The sequence below is a fragment of the Eumetopias jubatus genome, unplaced genomic scaffold (assembly GCF_037043125.1).
Source record: "Eumetopias jubatus isolate StellerSeaLion01/CBP00866 unplaced genomic scaffold, mEumJub1_p1.0 scaffold_10, whole genome shotgun sequence".
Taxonomy (NCBI): domain Eukaryota; kingdom Metazoa; phylum Chordata; class Mammalia; order Carnivora; family Otariidae; genus Eumetopias; species Eumetopias jubatus.
This window is the reverse complement of record NW_028274816.1, coordinates 54,439,322-54,464,109: the sequence shown is the minus strand read 5'-3', so window position 1 is coordinate 54,464,109 and position 24,788 is coordinate 54,439,322. Positions and strand designations below refer to the sequence as shown.

Genomic DNA, 24,788 nt, shown 5'->3' with positions numbered 1-24,788 from the left:
CCCGAGCTGAGAGCCCGCGCCTCGGCTCCGTCTCTGCAGCCGGCTTCCCCGCTCCGATACCTGGGAGCTCTGGCGCACTCAGGCACCCCCGGTCTCTCTGTGACCCCAAGGGTCCTGAGACCACACTGTCGGGGGAGGATTCCACCCCCCGCTTAGCCACTGCAGCGACGTCCCTCCGCGGAGCCAACTTCTAAAAGGTCCGATTTTGTGCTCCGCGGCTCTATCACTTGCCAGAAGCGGCCGACGGAGGCCCCTCCCCCGCCGTCTATCCTCCCGAATATCGCCTCGGATTCACTTCTCCGCATGCCCTAACTTCCAGTAAGTGGTCACTTCTCTGTTCAGAGAGTTGTTGCTACTCTCCTGTTCGATCTCCTGTTGAGTTCGTAGGTGTTCAGAATGGTTTGATCCCTATTCAGCTGAATTCCTGAGACCAGACGAAATCTAGGTCTCCTACTCCTCCGCCATCTTGCTCCGCCCCCCGCAACACTCGACGAACTTCTTCTTTAACAGTGAAGGGAAAAGGGAGGAGGGAAAGGGGTACAGCAGGATGCCTCAGGTGACAAAGGAACTGGTTAGATATTAGGGATTTCCAAACAAATCTGAACCCTTGGACAGACCAGGGCAAGGACCCCAGAGTCAGTGATCTACACATATGGGTGCTGGGGGGGGTATTTATTTTTAACAATGAGGAGTTAAGAGTTGCACTGTCCAGTACAATAGCCCCTAGCTGCAGGCGGCAATATAAATTAAAATTAAGTTGAATTAAAAACAAATAAAAATTTTAGTTCCTCAGTTACACTATCCACATTGCAAGGTCTCAATAACCACATGTATCGGATGGTGCAGATATAGAACATTTCCATTACCACAGAGACTTCTATTGGACAGCACTGGTCTAAGGCACGGGTTTTGGAATTGGGTAGACCCGAGTTGGCACCATGCATGGCTGTGTTACCTCAGGTGAGTCACTTGCCCTTTCTGAGCATCACTTTTATCCTATGTACATGAGCAAAATGACCACTACGTGATACAGTAGGTGGGAGCTCATGAAAGAAGGGGAAAGGGGCTCTGGCCCCAAGGAGAGAGCAACAGGAAAGTGGGGTGATTGGAAACAGAGCCAGGCAACCTGGCTTGGAGAACAGTTCCACCTTTTGCTACCCATGTGACCCTGGGCAAGTCACTTACCCTCTCTCTGAGCCTCTCCTGCTTTGTCAGGAAAGTGGGGGTGGATTCTCCTTTCCACAGTGGGTTCAGTGAAGATGATATGACCCATGAATCACCTAAGGTATGTAGTATAGGGGCTGACACAGAGACAGCCCTTGGCAGACAACATCTGAACTCAGGTCTGCTCTTATTACTGCTAATCATCATGATGTGATAGGTGGCTTTGTGTTGGTCACAAAAGCACTGAAGTTCCTCAGATGTTAGATGCATCCACGCCAGAGCTTCATCCATACTCCTTTCCCCTCAGCCTGCCATCTACCAGGATTCTCCAACAGCTCAAAATCAAGTGGTCAATCTTATTTACAAATGGGCCATGGACTTCTGGGCCTTGTAACCACCTCCCCCACTTCTCTGTTCTAGTTTTTTTTTTCTTTTTTGAAAAGGAGCAAAAATAAGCGGCATGTGTAGAAGACATTTTGGGGTGTCTGTCCAGCTTAGAAGGCAAAACCTCTCCTGTTTTCTGGGCGACGAAACAGACAGGGCTAAGCCCCTTGAACTCTGCTGGTACGAATCCTCCTGGACCCCACCCCAGCCACAGGAATGGGACCACGGTTGATACCTGACATGAGTGAGCCAATCAGATGCCTTCTCCAGGGGTTTCAGGGACAAGGCAAAGGGATTTTGTGGACTTAGAAGTTATGGGATTGTGTCTTTTCCCATGTGGATGGAGAAACACTGAGCACCCACATGCAGAGAGAGACAGAGAGAGAACTGTGGAATCCCATGTACCCAGAGAGGAGGGTGACAAGGGGTGAGGGCTGGGGGCCGAGAGGGGCAGCAAGCTCCTGCCCTGCCCTGGTTCCAGCAGCGTTCCTGTTTTCTGATCACGCACTGCCTTCAGTGGGAGCTTGAAAAAAATGGCCACAGATTCTTTCCTTTTCATGAAGAGGTGGTGTCCATTTCCCACCCCTCAAATCTGGGCTGGCCACGTGGCTGGCTTTGGCCAGAAGAATGTGGCAGAAATGATGTGCCGTTCTTTTTTTTTTTTTAAGATTTTATTTATCTGAGAGAGCACGAGTGTAGGGAGAGGCAGAGGGAGAGGGAGAAGCAGACTCCCTACTGAGCAGGGACCCCCCCCCCGCCTCCACCCACCAACATGGGGCTTGATCCCAGGACCCCGGGATCATGACCTGAGCTGAAGGCAGCTGCTCAATCAACTGAGCCACCCAAGTGCCCCAGAAATGATGATGTGCCATTCTTAACATTGGCCCTAAAAGGCATTGCCCCTCTGCTCTCACTCCTGGAATCCTGCCTCTGTCATGTGAACAAGCTTGGGTCGGCCTGCTACAGAATGATAGATGATATGGAGGACAGGTTAATTGTTCCAGACAACTGTCTTAGTCCAGACAGTCCCTGGGTAACTGCCAACTCATCACAGGTGCATGAGTGGGCCCAGCAGAGACCAGAAGAATGGCCCAGCTGAGCCCAGCCCAAACTGAAAACCCTGCAGAATTGTAAGCTAAATCCATGGCTGTCTTTTCAAGCCATTAAATTTGGTGGGGGATAGTTTGTTACACAGAGGGTGCTAACTGATACACCCTTGGAGTTTTGGAAGTCTTCCTGGATCCTTGTATTAAATTCCTCCTTTTGTTTTTATCGACCCACTTAAGTGAGTATCCTTTGCTCTCAGCCTGCAAATTTTATGAAATATGGACTACTTGTGTAGGTGGTTTCCAGGGATTTGGTGAGCTGGGCAGATGGGACACTGGCAGCTGGCGAGAGGGAGAGAAAGGCAGTCTCTGGGACTCTCTGCAAGATGAGAACATCCCAAAGACAAATGATCAGGAAGGAGAAGGTCTCATCTGGAGCCCCCAGGAACTTCATCTTGTCCCAGCCCCAGGATTCTCTTGCTGCCCTTCCCAGCATTACCTCTGAGGCTGACAGACAAGTGCCCACTTCAGCAGCATATCTGTATTCTTTGTCTGTTAGTCCTATAATGAGAGAGAGAGAGTGAAATCGTCATCATCATCATCACCATCATCATCATCATAATGTGGCTGACATTTTTTGGAGGTTTACCATTGCCAGGTACTATTTGCAGTGCTTTACTCCTACTGTGTCATGTAATCTGCACACTTTCCCTTTGAGGTAGGAATTACCATTTATCCTTGTTTTACGGATAGGGTAGGAGGTTAGTTAGCCTGGCTTCAAGGCCCAGGGCCTTAACTGCAAACAGCAGGGATCTCTCTTGGCCCTTGTTGGGTGTGGTGGATGTGTGTGGGGCTTCCCCTCAGCCCATACCCCTCTTTCCCGAGGACTGCTCCTCCCCACTGGGAGGGGCAAGACAGCCACACCTGTCCTCATGACCTCATCTCCAAGGTTGCCATGACTCGAAGAGGCTGGTTCCTCCTGGCTGCCGTCAGCATCCGTCCATCATCATACGTCTTGGCCAAAATTGTGGGAGGAGAGGAAGTGACCCCTCCTGCCTGCTCATGGAGGCAGGGACTGGATGTCTCATCCCTCCCCTCTAAGAACATGATTTTGGATTTGAATCTGGGCTTGGTTCAGGGTCAGCCATTTGTCAGCTGTGTCGCTGGGCAAGGTGAGTTTCTCTGGTTTACTCACTTGGAAAATGAGGACAAGAACATACCCATCCCTTGGAGTAGCTGTGACTTGAAGGCTCTTGGCACTTCCTGAGGGCCCAGGAAGTTGCAGCTGCTACAGTGATGAGGCTGATGCAGGGGATTCAGGCAGTAGCCTGGCCCTCCCTCACCCATGGAAGGTTCCACATGGGACTCAGGGACTGGAGACTTGGCCCCAGCCTCTCCCAGTTGATCCACAAGGCCTTTGCAAACCATGTCAGCTTGCAGTACATGAGCTATGAAGGCTTGTGTTGTTATGGCAGGAAAAGAGGCAGTTGAGGTTAGGGGCGAGAACTAGGAATAAGGCAGGGTTCTGGGTTTGAATTCCTCTCTAGCTGTGGGATCTGGGGCTAGTCACTTCTCTCTGAGCCTTAGTTCCCTCTTTGACAAAAACAAGATCTTCTTTCTTATCCACCACCGCCCCTCCCCCTTCCCCCCAACACCTGCAGAGCTCTTGTGGACATTAAATAGAATAATGTTTAGCAAGCACATAATAGGCGCTCAATACATGGTAAGATATTATAGTATTACAGTAATAGCTAATACATCTAGGAATGAAATGCAAGTCGGATATAAGTCAGATCCCGTCCCTCCTCTGCTCTAAACCCTCCATGGCTCTCATGTCACTCAGAACAAAAGCCAAGTCCTTATATGGCCCACAAGACCTTACACTTTCTGTCCACCCCCACCCCCACCCCCATTCCCTCCCTGATCTCATACCATATTTCTCTTTCCCTTCCTCACACCACTCCAGCCACACTGGCCTCCTTGCTATTGCTTGAACACACCAGGGAAGTCCTACCTCAGGGCCTTTTGCCCTGGCTATTTTTCCTGCTGGGTATGCCCTTCTGCCAGACATCCACTGACATCCATCCCTCCTTTGCTCAGTGTCTTAGCTCAGATGTCACTTTCTTGGGGAGGCCTTCACTGACTTAAACTGTGCCCCACCCCAACCCTGGATTTACTTCTCAGCCTTACTCCACTGCTTAGCACTCACCATTATCCAACATGCTGGATATCCAACATCCAAAATCTATATTTTACTTGGTCATCACGTGAATTGCTGGTGTCTCTGACTAGGATGCAAGATCCTGAGGTCCAGGACTCCGGCTGCTATTCCCAGGGCTTCCCCAGCGCCGGCAGAGTGTGCCCTGGATGGATATGTGTAGAAGGACTGAATACAGCACTGACCACATGCCAGGCACAGGTGTAGATGCTTGAGAAATAGTAACTTGTTTCATCCTCACAGCAGCCCCAAGGATGGCATTTTGCAGATGGGCAAACTGAGGCACAGACAGTGGGAGCAACTTGCCTATGGCCTCACTGTGGGTAAGGAATAGAGCCGGGATTCGAACCTAGGCAGATGAGCTCCGGAATCCTTTTCTGTCTCTTTGTTCCCTGGTTAACTTTGCGTGCATGCGTCAAGGGTAGGTATCCTCCTCTCTGAGTCTAAAGCGTCTTGGATGAGGCTGCTGGTGGGGTTTCTGTCTTGCTGCAGAGTGAGCTGTGTCTTGTAGGGGCTGAGTGGATGTCAGGCAGTGGACAGAGGTGAAGGGCAGCACATACCTTATGCTCTGGATGATGGCAAAGCTATGCCTCCTATCAGCATCACGGCCCCTATACTTCCAGCGACGAGGAGGCCGATAGCAGCTTCTCCTGACACAGTGAGAATGGGGTCTGGCTCAATGGGCTCAGCGTCTGTGGGATCCACATTGTCTTCTGGGGACCAAGAAGGGGCGAGACTGGAGAAGCCATCCTCCCTCCACACTGCCGCCTCCCACCATTGCACCTCCTGAACGTGTCTTTAGTCTTCTGCCTCCTCCCCATCCTCTGGCCTCCACCCCAGCCTCCTCCTGGAGGCCAGCCTCAGCTCTCTCTCTCTCTCTCTCTCTCTCTCTCTCCCTACCTTGTTAACTTAGTTCCACTGGACTCTACTCAATTTCTGAGCTCACCTCTCTCTTCTACTTCCTGGCCTTTGTACCCCCTAGAATGCTATTTATGCCATTTTCTTCCCCTTGGCCTGGATAATTCCTATGTATCCTAGTACCAGCTCAGATGTCCCCTCCTCCAGGAAGCCCTCCCCGACCCACTTGCTGGGTCAGGTGGCCCCTTGGCTCCCCCACCCCAGTCTTGCCCACTCTGGTCATTACTGTTTGTGGATGGGTCAGTCCCCCACCGGTCTGTCCCCCACTCAAACATTAGTGTTTGGGGACAGGGCCAGGGCTGTCTCCAGAATGTCCCCAGCACCACCCAGCACAGGCTGGTCATGTAGTAGGCAGCCAACAAACATTTCCAGAATAGTTGATGGACGAATAAAGGGGGACCTGAAAGTCATTCTCAATGAACATATCAGAGTCACCTGCTGCTACAGGATTTAAACTTTTTTCTCCCAATGACTCACCCCCAAACCAAATCCTGAAGCTCCTTCTAGAGCCTGGCTGGGAAGAAATGGCAGCTCTCTGGGACCCAGCCAAGCCAGACTTTCCATCACCCTTGCCTTTTCCATGCTCTGGACCTTTGCTCATGTGTTCCCTGCTGCCCAAGTCCCTCCCCTACTTCTCTACTGGCCAGGTCCTCTGTACCATTCTAGCTCATTCCAGGCCTCTCCTCCTCCATGCACAAATACACGAAAAATAATATTCATGAGGATAGCTGCTATTTAAAGGACCTGCTTTCTTTCTTCTTCTTTTTTTTCAGTAGGCTTCATGTCCATCGTTGGGCTTGAGTTCACGACCCCAAGATCAAGAGTCTTATGCTCCACCGACAGAACTAGCCAGGTGCCCTTTAAGCACCTGCTTTCCTACAGGTGTTCTGCTAGCCTCATTCATGTATTATTTCTGCTCCTTATGACAATCTTCCAGAGGTATACACAGTCACACCCATTATGCACAGGAAGAAACAGAGGCTCAGAGAAGGGATGTCACTTATCTTAAGTCACCTGGCCAGGAAGGCACAAGGGCGGGAATTGAATCCAGGTTTAACCAGCTCCCAGGCCACTTTCCTGATCGCAACAGGCTGTTCTTGTTACTGCCCCTTGGGGCTCCACACGTGCCACCGCATACAGTAATAGTCACAAAATTAATAATAATATGGATAATGGTAATTGCAGCACGATACTAGCTCATGCTTTCTGAGCTCTCACTAGTGTCCAGTAGCACTGGGCACAATTATTTTAAGCTGTTCTCCTCCTTATCTCATTGAATGCTCACAACTATACTTTGGGGTGGGCGCTATTATTTTCCCAATTTACAGATGAGGACACTGAGGCACAGAGAAGTCAAGGCAGTGGTCTAAAGTCACACAGCTAGGAAGTGGTGAAGCCAAAATTCAAATTCCAAAGCCTGTGCTCAGAACCACTCATTATCACCTGCCTTTTTTTTTTTTTTTTTTTTTTTTTGCCGGTATGCGCTGAGACCTAGAGAGGTTAAGTTCACACAGCCAGCAAATAGTTGGAGCTGGGATCCAGATCGCTGGCTCCAGATCCTGAGCTGAGCTTTTGTTTGAGCTCATCTCTGTCAGCTGCAGCCTCTGTAAAATGGGCTAATAATCCCCACTCTGCCAGGCAGATGGAAGGACGGGATGACATCTTGGCTGGAGAGGGGCTCAGAGTGGACTGCTCTGTAGGTGGCTCAATGCAACCAAGGATGCAGAAGTCTGGGGTGGGGGCGGGGGACTCACGTGGCAGCGAGAGGGTCACAGGATAGGAGGATACTGTCCCTGGCTGTTCTTGGCTGTGCACACGTAGGTGCCCAGATGTTCCAGGGACAACCTCCGGATGATCAGCATAGCCCCAATCTTGTAGGGCTCCCCGTTGAAGGACCAGTGCAGCACAGGTTTGGGGGTGATAGAAGAAGCCAGGCACTCCAGGATCACTGAGTAGTTGAGGTCACTCTGGATAACGCCCTCGAAGACATAGGGGAATGTCAGCAGCATCACTCCGTTGGAGCTGGCTGTGCAAACAGAGAGCAAGGCCACATGGATGGAGACCCCTCAAAGAGGCTGAGCACTTCTTTTGTCCAACACAGGGACATTCATTCATTCATTCATTCATTCATCAACAAATGTGTTTGGAGTTCCTGACTGGTGCCCAGTGCTGCTCCAGACATGGGGCGTGGCAGAGCTGTTGGTGCCCCCACCCCAGCCCCTCACCCTCACCCTCACCACTTCCAACTGCCACATTGCACCTGTTGCCTGGGCACTTTCTCCGGCTGCCAGAGCCTGCTCTGGCCAAGGAGGAAGCAGGCCAGAGAATTGGGAGATGGGCACAGCCAGGGCACTATGCAGTGACTGGCATGGGCTGGTATATAAATATCCCAGTTGCCCAGCCCTCAGCTGGCCCAGGGTGAGGCCGAAGAGCTGGGAGGAGTGGCTGGATTCTGGATTAGTTTGAAAGCAGAGCCCACAGGATTTGCTCATGGATTGGAGAGAAAGAGAGGAGTCAAGAGGGGGTCTCCAAAGGCTCGGGACCTGCGCCTGGCTGCTGGGAACCCTCTTTACAGAGGTGGGGCATCCATACTAGTTCTTTTTCCAGGTGAAAGACTTGAGGTCCAGGGGTTCTTAGGCTCAGGCTTCATGGTCAGAGAGAGGCACAGCGAGTATTTGAAGCTGGAAGTCTGATGTCATGGTGAGTACCTGGAGCCTCCACACTGAGCTGATTTCCAATTTCAGTGCAGTGTGATAGTGAAAAGAACTTTAGCTCAAACCAATAACTCACGGAAGGCTTCCTGGAGGAGGTGGTGTCTCAGCTAAGCTTGGCAGGAGGAGAAAGAACCCACCAGGTGTAGAAACAAGAATCAATGTAATATCCACTTGGATCTGGCTCTTACTAGGAGCCAAACGCCGTTCCAAACACATGTTAACTCATGGCCGGTTATGAGTGAGTGAAACCCATCCATGCTTGGGCGAAATCATTTAGAAAGTTGTAATCGGGGCGCCTGGGTGGCTCAGTCTTTAAGCGTCTGCCTTCGGCTCAGGTCATCGTCCTAGGGTCCTGGGATTGAGCCCCGCATGGGGCTCCCTGCTCCGCGGGAAGCCTGCTTCTCCCTCTCCCACTCCCCCTGCTTGTGTTCCCTCTCTCTCTGTGTCTCTGTCAAATAAATAAATAAACTCTTAAAAAAAAAAGTGGTAATCAGCATTTGAAATGTGACATGAACTATAATATGATAGAAACTATCAGAATGCACTGCTTGTAGCAATAACTGTTATTTTATGGCACGTGTCTTACGCGTGCGTGTGTGTGTACACGTACACACCAGGTCATGATGTGAAGTTCATTTCTCACTGTGGGTCACGATGGAAAAAGCTTGAAAAACACCAGATTTACTCCCTGAAATCCTCAACACAACCCTATGTGGTAGGTTCTACCGTGACTCCATTTTACAGATGAAGACACTGAAGTACACAGATGGGAAGTACCTTTGCAAAGACGCAAGGCTAGTCACTGGTGGGGCAGCCACATCTTTGCAAGGCTGTCCTGGTTTCAGAGGCTGCACAAGCTCTAGGCTGAGCATGGCACGGGCACGGGAGGTGGGGGAGCTCTCCCCACCTTTGGTACCCTGAAGATGGTGCTGGGCTAGAGAGGCCGTGGGAAAGGGGATAAGCTCCAGGACCAAAGAGAGTCCTGTAGAATCCCAGCTTGGCCTTTTGCTTCTAGGTGACCACAGGCTATTGACATCACCTCTCGGTCTTAGCTCCTCACCTGTGCAATGGGTTTGGTGCTCGGAGCATCTGCTTTCTCCGGTCGTTGTGAAATCCCCTGTGTTTGGTATGTATCGAGGGCTCAGTAAGTTGCAGCCAGTCCTTCCTGCTTTTTGGTGTTTACTCCAGCTGGCCTCTCTAAAGGAGCACTTTCTCCCACTCTTCACGGGGCAAACTCCTGATCGGCTTTACAGGTCCCAGCTCGGATGGCCCCTCCTCTGGGGAGCCCTACCTGTCTCCTAGGCTAGGTTCTTGCATGTCCCTGCCCACGAGCCCAGCCCCACCCAGGACAGAGAAGGCACTAAAAAAAGATTTGATGCATATGTGAGAATCAGCGTCGGTAAGTGTTTTGTTGAGCGGAAATCTCAGGCCCCGCATGGTCAGCCCTGCCGACCACCAGCTCTACCTGCCTTCCCAAGTTACACTGAAAAGCCAACAGCTTCGCGTGGCCTGCACCCCCTACATGGTTCTGTGCACAATTTCTTGTGCTCTCCAGATCTCTCTTGCCCCTCCAGCCTTGCTGCTCTCTCTGCCTGAGAACTCGGTCCCTCTCAGCCCCACTCACCCTGGCCAAGTATCTGCTCTGTCGCACTCCTGCGTCCTTTGCTGGTTTCCAGCACTGTGTCTTGAGCTGTTGCATTTCCAATGATCAGGCTGCTTTGGGTGTCCAGTGTCTCCTGGCCGATGTGGTTGGGCCCTGGGAAGCCCTCAGGGGAGAAGATCATGGTTTCTGGCCGGGCCTTGTGCCCTTGGAACCAAGAAGTGGAGAGAACACCATTCAGGCTTCCGGGGACAGGCAGGCGGGCACTGGCTCCTTCGGTCAAGGGGTCTGGAGACGCGGGGGCGGGCAGCGCCAAGGAGGCAGAACAGGTGCAGGAGGCGATCAGGATGCCTTGGAGGATGTGGGAAGGGAGAGGAGAGAGCAGAGGGAGCAAATGGGACCAAAGGCGAGATGATGCCCCAGCAAATAAACCTTCCTGAGCTTGCGAGGAGTGTGGAACATCAAGAGTTGATAACAGCGATAATGACAGAAATAGTGTAGGGGGCGCGCCTGGATAGCTCGGTTGGTTAAGTGTCTGACTCCTGATTTCTGCTCAGGTCATGATCTCGGGGTCCTGGGCTCGAGGTCCATACTCAGCGGGAAGTCTGCTTGAGGATTCTCTCTCGCTCCCTCTTCCTTTGCCCCTCCCCCTGCTTGCTCACTCTTTCTCTCCCTCTAAAATAAATAAATCTTAAAAAAAAAAGAAATAAAAGGGAACATTCACTGAGCACCTTCTACAAGCCAGACACTGTTTTAAGCAATGAACATATATTATCTTACTTACTCCTTCATCGAACCCACCAAGCACACATTATTCAGGGTATCCTACAGATCCATTCTCTGACCTCTGCCCTGCTCTGCTTCCTGAAAGGCTGACTTCTTTGAGCTGCATCATTAGGTGCCCATGTCTTTTGCTTTGGGTTGGCTTCTGCCAATGGGAGTGACCTTGAGTAGCTGGTCCCACAGCTCCCTCCCTGCTCCATCAACGTGGGTCGGCTCTGTCCCTCTAATAAGGCTGCTGTTGGTGTCCCTCTCCATACACCACTGTCTTTGGGTTTTGGGGGTCTGCTCTTCCTCTTACGGCTTCTAGCAGAAAGGAAGTAACAGCTTTCTGCTCTGGCTAGTCCCTGGGTGTTGCACAATCTCGGGTGGGTTTACCTATGTCCTGCCTACACCTCTGCAAATAGTCCCTATATTAACCCCCCGTCATTACTCCTTTTGAGTAGACCATTTTCTACCTCAACCCTGAGTGACACAATTATTATACCCCCAGGAGGACTGAGGAAATGGAAGCTCAGAGAATTGAAGACCATTGTCCAGGATGTCATAGGTGATAAACAGCAGGGCTGTGAGCCACACCCAGGCAGGCAAAATTCTGTCAGTAAAGTAGACTGGTGCGTGTGCCCCACCATCCCCAGTTGCTCTCACTTCCTTTAATTAAATTTCCATGTGGCTTAGTGCTTGGAGTGAAATCCTCAGGGTCTGACTCCAGACCCTATGCACTTACCCACCCCACTCTTCTGCCTCTCATTGGATTGATGGCTGTGGCAGCAAGAACACAAGGTCCAGCCATAAAAGACTGAAACATCTGAGGGGAAAATGTAAAGAACTTCAGCCAAGTGGAAAAAAACAAATACCACCCACCAACTCAGAAGAACAATGACATACCAGGAAAAATGATTTGCAACAGATCTCACAGACCAAGAGCTCATTTTGCTAATATGTAAAAAGCTCTGAGATATCAATAAGAAAAATATCAGCAACCTAACAGAAATATATACAAAGGATGTGGGTAGCCCATTCATAGAAAAGAAAAGAAAATAGAAATGTCAAATGTTCAGCTGTGCTCATGGTAAGAGCAATGCAAATTATTATTATTATTTTTAAAGACTATATTTTTATTTGACAGAGAGAGAGAGAGAGAGCACAAGCAGGCGGAGCAGCAGACAGAGAGAAACAGACTCCCCGCTGAGTAGGGAGCCCGATACAGGACTCGATCCCAGGACCCTGAGATCATGACCTGAGCCGAAGTCAGACACTTAACCGACTAAACCACCCAGGTGCCCTCCATATCCTCTGACCCTGAAATTAAACGTCAGGGAATGTGTTCTACAGATACACTTTCTCAATATAAAATGACTAACGGGCAGGGTCATTTGCCACACCTTAGTTATAATGGCTAAAGATTGGAAATATCCAAGTGCCTGTCCACCGGGAACCAATTTAATAAATTATGGTCCATTCACACAGTGGAATGATACACTTGTACAAAAGGATGAGGAAGAACTCCGTCCAGAATGGCATGAACTGAGAGGTAAAGATCTCCATAGTATGTAGTTAAGTTACGAATGCATGCTGCTGGATAGTTCTTATGGTATGCTACCTTTGGTGTAAAAATGGGAGAAAAGTAAATATATATTTGCATTTCTTATAAACACACAAAGAAACCCTGGAAGGATACACAAAAACAGTGGTTCTCTGTGTGTGATGGCGGGGAGGGAAGCCTCAGAACTCGATGGGTGGTGAGGACAGAGACTTCACTCAAGGTCTTTTCTGTATCTTTGAGATTTAAACCGTGGGAATATACAACCCATTCAAAAATTAAGTAAAATTTGAATAAAGGAAGTAAGAGAGCATAAATGTTCTCAATAGTCTTTCACACACACATGTGCGCACACACACACACAGTGCACATACACCAGAATGTAAGATCCAGAATTGGACTGCCAGTGTGCAAGTCCCAAAACTTATTAGCTCTGGTGACTTTGGGAAAATTACTTATCCTCTCCAAGCATCAGTTTCCTTATCTATAAAATGGGAATGATGATGCCTCCAGTGATTTTTCAACTGGGGATGATTTGCTCCCCTCAGGGGACATTGGTAACGTCTAGAAGTTTTTCTGGTTGTCATGATGTGGGGTGGGGGAGGTGCTACTGGCATCCAGTGGGTAGAGGCCAAGGAGACTGATCAGCCTCCTGCCATGACAGCCCCAGCAACAAGAAAGCATTGGACCCCAAATATGAGTAGTGCCGATGTTGAGAAGCCCTGATCTAATGCTTGTAAAGGGCGCTTAGAACAATGTGCCAACAAGGTGAACGCCAAATCAATGCTTGACATTATAATTATCATCACTATTACCATTCTTGCTTCTGTAATTGCGAGTCCTTGGGGTGCTGTAAATATGTCTTTTAAAGATTAAAAACAAAAGCAATACACTAAGTGGTTACATTCTAAGGATCAGAAATTCCCACTTACAGAACAAACGTGAAAACATCAGCTCTCTCCTGGAATGAGAAGTGGTAGCGAATGACTCCCAGGGCAGCAGCATCAGATACAGACAGTGCTGGGCTCTGGAACCCGGTGTGACAGGTCTCAGAAGGGCAGCTTCCGGGGGAGGGGGTCAGCTGACACCCCCTGCTGGCTGCGTGCCAGGGACTGTGCCAGATTCTCCCAACCACGACCTCACTGGTCCCCTCTACAACTCTGAGATCAGCACTAGTCTGTTTTATAGGCAGGGAAACTGGGGCACAGCGAGCTTGAGTCTCAGAGCCAAGGTCAAAAGTGGAGAGCTGGGAGTTGTCCCATTACAGGGCCTTCTGGGTGGGTGAGGGGGGCTCACTGAGTCTTTTATCTCCGAGTCGACAGCTGGTGTGATTTTTCTTTTTAAAAAGATCTATGTATTTATTTGAGAGAGAGTTGGGGGGGGTGAGGCAGAGGGAGAGAGAGTCTCAAGTGGCCTCCCCGCTGAGCATGGAGCCCCACATGGGGCTCGATCTCATGACCCTGAGATCATGACCTGAGCCCAAATCAAGAGTCACTTAACCGACTGAGCCACCCAGGTGCCCCTGGTGTGACTTTCCTGTTCCCCTGCTCATAAGCCTTCTGTGGCTCCCCAGTGCTCTCAGGACACAGCGCAGATCCCCTTGCCTGGCACCCTCCTACATCTCCATGCTCCTCTCTCCACTCCTCCCTCATTGTCTGCATCAGGCAGACCGAACTCTGTGCAGCTGCCCTGGCCTCCGGGCCTTTGCACATGTGGGTCCCCCTACCTAGAATGCTGTTCCCTCTAACTCTTCATCTAGCTGTGATTCCAGTTTCAGCTCCGGCACCCCCCTTCTGAAGCCTTCCCTGACCCTCAGGGAGGCTTGGTGATAGACACTACACTTGTGTCCGGGCAGGGACCTCAGGAGATGGAGTGATGGAAGCTCTAGCCACAGAGTGATGGGAATAAACAGGACCTGCTCAGGGTGCTGCTTTTCTATCTTGACGGAAAAGAAAAATTTGCATTCTTCCCCTTTTATGAAACAAAGGGCACAGGGATGCAATTTGCATGAGCGACGCCACCTTTCTCTGAGCTCTTACTTTGAATTTAACGGCTTTGAAAGGGCCTTCCCTGGCCAGCACCTCCCCAGCTTCAGACCTCAGCCCTCTTCTTTGGGCCCCCACATTCCTGCCCTACCCACTGGGGGATGGGTCTGTCTTCTCTCTGGACTGTGAGCCCCAAGAGAGCAGGGCTGGGGCTGTCTTGGTCGCTGCTCTGTCCCCAGCACCACCCCGCACAAGCTGGGTCCCCAGCAGGTGCTCAGGTGTGTTTGTTGAATCAGTGATTGAAGTAGAAGATCTCAGGTAACCCAATCTGAATTCGGGGATGGAGTTCTGACTCTGACACCATCGCAGGTGCCTGGTGATTCAACGAGTGTCCCCAAGGCACCTTAAGAAGACCTCACGTCTCGGCAACACTTCCTCCAGCTGCTGTGGAGTCACAGTTTCACTTGGAGACTTTGAGGCCACTAGACCCGGGTTCCTAACCCTGACTCTGCCACTTATTATTTCTGGTGTCCAAGTGAGGGATGGAGTGGAAAGGGCCCGTGGGGCAGAGGGAATAGAGGCTGGAGTGGAAATGACCCACGCCTCTAGTGTTCCATGTGATGACAAATGTGTCCTCATGTTTCCCATGAGGCCGTGGTGGATGCCTCGGCAGGGAGCCGGCTGGAGGCTGTCTGGCAAAGCCCCTCATGGGACAGGGCTCCCAAGGGCAGACCTTGGCAGAAAGAGGCTGGAGGGAGCCGGGAGATGCTGGTGAGCCTCTAGGGGGGCCCAGTTCATGGAGCCACAACAACATACTCTGCAGTGAAGAGGGTCCTCAAAGTGTCCCCCAACCAGACGGATGCAGCAATGGTGCCTCAACCACACAGAAGGGCTTGACTCCACCTTACAAGTAAAATAGCCAAGTAGAAACTTTCCTGCCCCCTTCCTGGACTTCCTCCCCTCTGCCCGTGGCCCCGAGAGGGCCGCAGACCACATCTCTGGGTGGGGGGGAAGGACACAAAGAAAACAGGCCTAGAATCTTACTATAGTCGGACACAGGCCTCAGCTGGGGATGAGGCAAAGCTTTAAACGGGGTGGAGTTTGGGCTTTTGAAACTACATGGAACCTGACCTTTTAAGACCTGGAAAAGGAGGCAATTCATTTACCTTCTGAGAGGTGCATGTGTGTCGTCTTTGGGAAGTGCGGTCTTGGTGGCCAGACCATCTGGGTTCAAATTCTCCCTCTGCCATTTCTAAGCTGTGTGGCCTGGGGGGGAGGCACATAACCTCTCTGTGCCTCAGTTTCCTCCACTATGAAGTGGGGATCATATAGCCCTTACCTCATAGAGTTAAGAATTAAATGTTACTACATGAAAGCTCTTAGAACAGCCTGGCATGTAGAAGAAGTCAATTATATGACCTCTTGATATTATGACTTGTTATTTTATAATCATCATTATTATTATTTAAGATTTTATTTATTTGAGAGAGAGAGCACGAGCAGGGGGAGGGGCAGAGGGAGAGGGAGAATCTCAAGCAGACTCCCCACTGAGCAGGGAGCCCGTCCCAGGGCTCCATCCTAGGACGCCGGGATCATGACCCAAGCTGAAGGCAGATGCTTAACTGACTGAGCCACCCAGGTGCCCCTATTATTATTATTTTTAAAAAGATTTATTTATTTATTTGAGAGAGAGAGTGCATGCTAGTGGAGGGAGGGGCAGAGAGAGAGAAAGAATCCTCAAGCAGACTCTGCGATGAGAGTGGTGCGCCAGGCGGGGCTCCATCCCACGACCCATGAAATTGTGACCTGCTCTAAAACCAAGAGTCCCACACTCAACCAACTGAGCCAGCCAGGTGCCCCTATCTTATTATTATTATTTAAAAATTATTATTAGATGTAGATAGCTGGGGTGAGCCAGGGAGCTCGGTGAAAAAGGGCGGGGCGGGGGTGGTCCTGGTCCTGAATTCTGATTCTACCCTCACCAGCCAGCGATCTTGGACAGGTGACTCTGTCCCTCTCTGAGCCTCTCTTCCTTGGTAAAAAGGGTCAACAGCACGGCCTCTTGGGGGGACTTCAAGAGCTCTTGTTCATCTTTCAACTGACTAGAGGCAGAGCTCTGAGAGGGGCAACTCTGACTTGGATAGAGACTCTCCCTGGGGGTGTCTTCTCCCTGTCCCCAACCTGTGGGTGAAGCCACTGTTCCTTACGCACCTGTTAGAAGTAGCCTCTTCCAGGCAGGGCTGTGGCCGGGTCCGGCGTCCAGAGGACACCTCATGCCTCGTTCTGTCCAGGCGCTGCGCAGGGGAGGTCGCCCTGTCAGGAGCGGGGCCTCCTAGATCTCAAAGTCAAGGACGCAGCTTTGGCCCCGCCCCCCGTCCTGGCCACACCCCCGCTTCCCTGCCTGGCTCCTGCTCTTGGCTGGGAATTCACCTCCCGGACCAGCACTCTTCTCTAGCACCGGTTTTATGGTAGTGGTGGGTGGGGAGCACGCAGGGGCGGGATCCTGGGAGAAGGGGTTTTAGGGTTTCGCTCGTTCCCTCTTTGCTCCCGCCCCCTTCCAGCCCTCCTGGCCTGGAGAATGATGAAGATGGAGGGTGGGGCGGAATTGTCCTGCTCCCGTCACTTCACATCAGAGGAGAGGAATGGCCAAAGATCATCAGGTAGGAGGTGGCTGGGGCCTCGCTTGCCTCCTGACTTGGCTCCAGACTCCGTGACTATCAGCTCTGAGACTCCACGTCTCTCCTCTGTAAAATGGGGATGTTGATAATAGTGCCTGCCTCAGAGTCAGAGGGGCCCATGGACATCAAGATGCCCAGCAGAGTGCCTGGCATAGAGCAGGTGCTCGATGAATGGCGGTAGTTATTAAAATAATGCGAAGTATTGTTATAGGTATCCGGGATGTCCTGGAGGCATGTTCAGAAGCCCTTTCTCAGGGCCTTGCTCCTACTATATCCTGAATTTTGGATTCTGGAAGAAGAATCCACAAAAACTTCTTTCTCTCATCCTTTGGACCCATTCTTTCCTCCTCAATAATTGTATTGCTCAAACGAACAGCTGGCATTTATTGAACACCTACCACATGCCCGGCACAGCAGTTGACCCTTAAGGATTGTTGTTTAATTGAATGCTCATAGCAACCCTGCGGGGTCAGTATGATCATCTTCTTTTTCCAGTGGCTCACAGAGGCTAAGTAGTTCACCTAACCTCACACAGCTATTCACAATGGCTTTTGTCAGTTCTTGGAGAGAGTCATCTCAGGGCCTTAGCACTCGCTGCTCCCTTTTCTTAGCACCTTACACAAGTCATCTTATGGCTGATTGCATCTCATTGTTCCAGTCTCAAATCAAATAGAAACTCCTCCAAAGGGCCTTCCCTAATGCCTGCTGCAGGTGAAGCCCCAGCTTCTTGCTAGCAAAGCACACTGTTTTCTTTTCTTTCCAATATTTACTACTGTCTGAAATTATTCATTTCTTTGTCCACTTGTTTATTATCTGTCTCCCCATTCCCACACCCACCTCTCTAGAACATCAGGCGGGAAGGATTTTGTCTGGCTGTGTCCACAGTGTCTAGAACAGTGCCGGGCATATCATGGGTGCTCAATAATTTCTTTTATAGTGAATGAACAATGACTAAGTGAGTGAGTGTCATGGGAGTGTTGGAATTTGAACTCCTATCTGACTCAGCAGCTCATGCTTCTCCCTCCCAAAGAGGTCCAGGTTTCTACCCTGGGGCAAAGTTTCACACACAAGTCTTTGAGAATAGTCATTATCAAGTGACTTGGTAATATCTTTATTAACATTACCCATACTGCCTTTTTTTAAAAATGATTTTTGTGAAGGCTTGCTGGGGCGATTAACCAGGCCAGGGGACTACCAGTGGGTGATAAGCAAATATCTGCAACATGATTAATAACCGTCTATGGGTGAGGAGTCTGGCATTTCAGCTTATCCAGCTTTCACGCTCTTTTATTGGGGCAAAGCATCTGGAGTTTGCTTTGAGAAACCAGCCTTCTCATGGTTCCAGATCAGAGCACTTCATCCTCAACCACAGTGATTGGGGGAGGGTTGGGCACGTGACCCTAGCCTAGCAATAGGAGAATTTCAACCCTGTGCTTCAGTGATACCTGGACACACCACCCAACACAGGCCCAGGAAAAGCAAACAGAGGTCTTCTGTTGGAACTCTGGGGGATAAAGCATTTTCTTTCTGTCTGGCTTGCAAAGCTGAAGGGACAGAAAACATTTTCTTTTTGTCTGGCTCCAAAGCTGTGGAGCAGCTGGGGGCCCTCTTTCTACCATGAGTAGAAAGGCTGCCTAGAATGAGGCCAACGCATAAGAAAGCATAGCAGAGTAGACGGACAGATTTCTGATGACTTCATTTAAACACCTAGACCCATCTGTGCCTGAAGCTGGCCCTCATCTTTCAGCTTTTGTGTCATCTGAGTCTATATATTCCCCTAGATCTTCCTGGAAGTTTGATTTGTGATTTAGTTACTTGCTTCCCAAAGAACTCTGATGGAAAGGAAAGGTGAAAACAGAGCTTTTTGAGAGCATGTGATTCAGGGTCTAGCGGAGACTGAAGATGGGTAAGGGATGCCTTGGGGGAGGAGGAGGACTTAGCAGGTCTTTGTATCCCAAACCTCAGCCTTTCTTATACCACATCTTAATTCCTTCCATATGTACCCCCCATCTGCACTTTTATTTATTTATTCAATATCTTACTTAAAAACAGCTCATCTAAAATAAGCTTGACTCAGTTTTTAAATAATAACACCCACAAAAGTGCATCCTAATACGCTACTTGCATCAGTGCAGATGACGGCAAAAATATAATGATGAAAATGAAACACATCTGTCCACATAACTGTGCAAAAAATTTTGGTGTGTCACTGAAAGAACATGAGCCCCGATCCGCAGCACAACAATGTGAAGATACTTACTGCCGAACTGTACCTTAAAAATGGTTAAGATGGTAAATTTTGTGTCCTGAGCTTTTTTTAAAACCACCATTAAAATTCTTAAAAATTATTTAAAGAAGAAGAAGAGAGAAAAGAGGACAAGGAGCAATCATGTACCTAGCTTGCCTTTATGGTCCAGTCAAGGTAGGATGGAGTTGAAATCAACCCTTGCTGATACTCCAAGAAATAGCTAAGTTACAGTTGCAGAAATCTTAACAAACCATCGTCAAGTCCATAGATAACCTGGGGGAAGGGATTAATTAAGAAGTAAAACAGAATGCAAATGGCAGATATAACATCTAATGAGTCACTTCTCTTTCATTAGAGTCAGATAACTTAACCAATGGAGCAAGTTCAACCTGGCTAGTAATGTCATGTGGGTATTATGTAGGCCCTGAAATGATATGATAAGAAGGGCACTTCAAGGAGAAGAAGAAGAAAGAAGAAAGAAGAAAGAAGAAAGAAGAAAGAAGAAGAAGAAGAAGAAGAGAGAAGAAGAATTAGAATTAGAAGAAGAAGAAGAAGAAGAAGAAATAATAATAATAATAATAAGAAGAAGAACAACAACAACAATAAGGAGGAGGAGGAAGAAGGGGGAGGGGGTGTTGGAGGAAGAGGAGAAGAAGAAGAGGAAGAGCCCCTTCAGCTCTATGGTATTCTCCCCGACCCCCAAACCCAGAACCCCAGTCTAAGTATGAGAAAAACTTAGCCAAATCCAAATTGAGGGACATTCTACAAAATACCCTGTGTTCCTTAAAATGATCATGGCCATGAAAAAACAAGGTAGGACTGAGAAATTGTCACAAAGGAGATTCAGGAGACATGAAAACTAAATGCAGTGTGGGATCCTGGATTGGATCCTGGAACAAAAGAGGGACATTAATGGAAAAATTGGTGAGATGTGAATAATGTCTAGAGTTAAAAAAAAAAAAAAAAAGAAGACCATGAGTCCCACTTGGAGGAGAGAATCATGACAATTGCTAGCATTTACAAAAGAACAGGAGTCCTGCTTAGAGGAGACAGTCATGACCCTGACAATGACAAATGCTAGCATTTATGGAGAACTTGACTCTGAGTGGGGCACAGCGCCATATGGCAGGGGTTGCCATTCTCCAATTACAGAGGAGGAGAATGAGGCACAGAGCGGGTAGCTAGCTTATCCGAGGCCATGCAGTTGGTACATGACTGGGCAGACCCCGGTGCTAGTTTCCAGAGTCCATGATCTTAAGCATTATATACACCAATCTTTTAGTCACTTGGGCTTCCTAACATCCATAGGTATTAGATATTGTTTCCACTTCTTCACAGGAGGAAACAGATACAATGAGTGTGGTTAAATACATTGTCTAAGGCCAAACCCTGTAAGGCACACTCACTCCAAGCCAGCCTCACTTCCTCTGGTCCTGGGATGATGAGTTTCCTGAGACACTGGTCAGGTCCTGTATTCCTGGCTCCTTGAGCCCGTGCAACATCATCATTCATGTCTCCTGGTGTGCGTGTGTGCATGCGCATGCGCACATGTGCAAGGGCTCGGTGTGTTGGAGGGGAGCAGTAAAGCATCATTTCACTTATAACAGGACAGATAGCCAGTGCTGGGCGGCTTGGGACAAAGCTGAATTGTGAAAGACAGCTGGAAGGCCAAAAGGACCCCCTGTCCCGCCAGGGGCTAGGTTTGGATAGGGAGAGGTCTTATCCCACGTGTTTCATGTTTCCATGGAAAGACTGGTCAGAGGCAACCCCTGCTCCTTCCAGGGGGTTTGGAAATATCTGCCTACGTTTTGGTTATCACCATGCCTGAGGACAGAACAGTACTGATGTTTAACTGGGCTAAACGTCCCGCAATAATAGGCGGGACTGTCCTCTGCGACAGAGATTCTTCTCACTTAAAATGCCAATAGTGTCCCAGTTAGAAACCTGGAGTTGGAATAAGGCTATAGCTTTTGTCCCACTTCCTTGTTATGAGATTGATGAGTCTAGGAGAGGATACTGAGCTTGCGTGGCTCAGACCCCCCTCCCTCCATGGATTTGCCTGTCTCTTGAAAGAGTCCATTGTAGCCTGCTACCTCCTGCCATGTGATAAAGGCCATCCCGGAAGTATGATTATATGTAAGAGAAACTAGTGGTGCCCTCACCCCTGATCTATTAGCCCCCTCTTTCACAGTTAAAGAAGTTTTCCCTGGGCACCTGGTTGCCTGGAATAAAGACTACATTTCCCAGCCTCCCTTGCAGCAAGTGTGGCCCAGAGGCCACGTTCTGATCGATGAGATGTGAGCAAAAGTGCAGTTTTGGGGTCATGCCCTTAAAGGAATGGGCCCTTCCTTTCTTGTTTTCCCTTCCTTCAGGCTAGGGTGGGGACATGGTGGCGTGGCATCTTTGACCATGGGGACAAGCACAACACCATAGGGATGGCCAAGAACAGGGTGGAAGAGCTCAGGCTCCTGACACCTTCACAGAGCAGAGCTGAACACCAGCTTGCACTGTTACAGCAGAGAGAAATACATTTACATATATTTATATGTAATTAAAGCTATTCTTATTTTGAATCTGTTACACACAGCCAAATTTATATCCTAAATTAAGCTGCTCAATTTAAGGGAAAAGAAGGGGAGGGGATGTCAAACCCATTGGGCCACACAGCTCAGTCATGTTTCCTGATATTCTTTATTGTTTGGGTAATAAAGCCAACATGTTGCCTCCTCTCTCTCTTTTACTTCTGCATCTCTCTCTATTGGTTCTGCCTTTAGGCCAGGATGAAGGGTGATATTCTTTGAGAGTTTAAGTCTCCACCCAGTTGCTGGTAGAAAAGCAGTTGCAAAGAAACCCGAGATTATCTGGAGCTTTTTCTGCAAAGCAGGCTCTGTTATGCAGGGGAAAGACCAGATATGGGTTTCCCCCTGGATGTAGGAAGCTGAAGAGAAAATGTCCCAGGGGTTTTAGATTGTGAATTTGTTTGCTCAAGCCTTCTTTCTTCTGGTGTGCCTTTCTGTGCTACAGAGGCCAGTAAGCTAAAAGCACACTTCCTCACTTTCCTCGAAGCCAGGGTTCTGCCAGTGTGACATACTTCATGAGATTTGGAAAGGAGAAGTGAAATGGGGGTGCTTATGATGCTTCTGGCATGGATTCTGACAAGCACAGTCATGGAGAGGCTGGTGTCTTTTTCCACCAGTGACTGGCTTTGTGCATTTTGAGAGGCTCTTATCAGTGTGAATCTAGCAAGTGTGGCATGGTTCTGGAGCCAACAACTCCAGTAGTAGCAACTTTTCTATGATGGTGGCAGTAGCAATTCCCCCAGCGGGTCAGTTCAGAAGCTTCAGATCTTCAGCCTGTGGGGCCTGATGGAATCGGCTTTCTTTTCCTTCCCATCAGAAAGCACCCAGCTAGCTCTCTTTCCCTGGGCTGGGTCTGCCCCCTTTGAGCCTCTCAGAATTGGAATTAGTCCAGTCCTAAATCAAATCAGATGCACAAGAATGTCACAGCACCAGACCTACTCTCCCAACATTTAGAAAATACAGGTGCACCAGCATTTCCCATGTGAATGCAATTTTCTTGTGTTGCTGTTTCAGCCACAGCCCATAGATCAATAGGAGGAAAACATGAATTTAAGTGACACGACACTATTTGCTTGAATAAGAAGGTTTAGCAGAATTATGATGCTCTTTTTACTCCACGAGGGTGGGAGAAGAGAGAAGTGACAATGAAAACTCCCAAGTCTTTGTTCTTTTCAGGAAAAGGGAGTGTTGGTGTACGTATTATTAGCAAGGGCAACAAATTATTAAGACAAGCAGTCCAGGTTTTAGAGGTGTTATGGACTAAATTGTGGTGCCCCCCATTCATATGTTGAAGCCCTAAATTTCAATGTGACTGTATTGAAGACAGGACCTTTAAAGAGGTAATTAACTTTTTTAAAAAAAGACTTAATTTATTTATATATAGAGAGCACACGCATGTGTATATGAGTCGTGGGGGAGGAGCAGAGGGAGAGGGAGAGAGAATCTTAAGCAGACTCCATGCAGAGCACGGAGCCCAGCGTGAGGCTTGATCTCATGAACCTGAGATCATGACCTGAGCTGAAATCAAGAGTCAGACGCTTAACTGATTAAGCCAGCCAGGCTCAATTACCCAGAGGTAACTAACTTTAAATGAAGTCATAAGGGTAGAGGCCTAATCCAACAGGACTTCCATAAGAAGACGAAAAGACACCAGGGATATGTTCACACAGGGCAAAGGCCATCTGAGGACACAGCAAGATGTTGCCCATCTGCAGGCCAAAGAGAGGCCTCAGAAGAAACAAACTCTGCCAGCACTGATCTTGAACTTTCCACCTCCAGAACCATGAGAAAAAAATTCCTGATGTTTAAGCCACCAGCCTAACCAGTAATATTTTGTTATGGCAGCTCTAGCAAACTAATACAGGAGTTTGAAGGTGGCTGTCAACCTTCAGGGGCTAGGTTTGGATAGCCTAGGTTTGTTGCAATCCTGCAACAACAATCCATCTTTGAAGTCTGGGTGTCTTATAAGACTCCTTTGTTAGGAATACATTTACAAAGTCTCATGAGGCAGAGTCCACTTTTCTGAAGCTGTAGGAGAGGATAGAACATGTTCTCTTTCTTGCTTTGCTTAGGTTTTTGTTACTAGCAGTTAGAACAGCCTAGAGTTTCAAGTCAAAATCTTGCAATCATATATTTTTTTTAGCACCATGAGAATAAAGAAGGAGCTGTAACAGGGTAAAAACGTTCACAATGCACAGGAAACGCAAATTCTAGGATTATTGGGGAAAATTTTCAATTGGCAGTAATCACACCTCAGATAAACCTCATTGGCTATGATAGTGCCACTGTGCAAAGCTTACAAATAGTGTGATTATTAACAGAAAAACACAAGGCATGCAACACGTTTCACCCACCAAGATAAAGAAACAAAGTAGGAGAGAAAATAAAAACTTTGGTTTGAGTTGTTCCAGGCTGGCTTTGAACCTGGGCCATCTTTTAGACTTAATAACCTGTCATTTTATATCCCATTTGGAGGTTATTGGTGACATTCCACTAGCCCTCATTTTGGAAAATATCTACATTTGTACAATTGCTTTCCCGCTCAGAGTTACATTTGAAAAACTCTTGTCTTCTTGCAAAGCGGAGGAGTCTACAATGGTGACAACTCCAGTCTTCAAGTCTTACTGGGGGTAGGGAGTGGGGGTGGGCTTCTTCCCCTTAATACCCAGTATTTTAAAACATTTTTTTAAAAAGATTTTATTTATTTGACAAAGAGAGACACAGGGAGAGGGGGAACACAGTGGAGGGAGTGGGAGAAGGAGAAGCAGGCTTCTCACCGAGCAGGGAGCCCGATGTGGGGCTCGAGCCCAGGACCCTGGGATCATGACCTGAGCGGAAGGCAGATGCTTAATGACTGAGCCACCCACGTGCCCCATATTTTAAAACATTTTAATGGACATTCTATCTTGCCACCTGTGTCCCTGCTCCTCA

The 24,788-nt window shown here is 48.8% G+C and overlaps 1 protein-coding gene and 1 pseudogene across 1 annotated transcript; both read right to left on the bottom strand.

Annotated features, from left to right (window-relative positions):
* Positions 1–3,121: 3,121 nt before the first annotated feature.
* IGSF23 (immunoglobulin superfamily member 23) lies at positions 3,122–16,627 on the bottom strand. Its single transcript, XM_028087851.1, is given in 7 exon segments — positions 3,122–3,155; positions 5,373–5,397; positions 5,400–5,525; positions 7,485–7,514; positions 7,517–7,756; positions 10,069–10,395; positions 16,564–16,627. Coding segments are annotated over 7 exon segments (846 nt in total).
* A 7,395-nt stretch (positions 16,628–24,022) lies between these two features.
* Positions 24,023–24,154, bottom strand: LOC114197224 (U4 spliceosomal RNA; annotated as a pseudogene).
* Between the last annotated feature and the right edge of the window lie 634 nt (positions 24,155–24,788).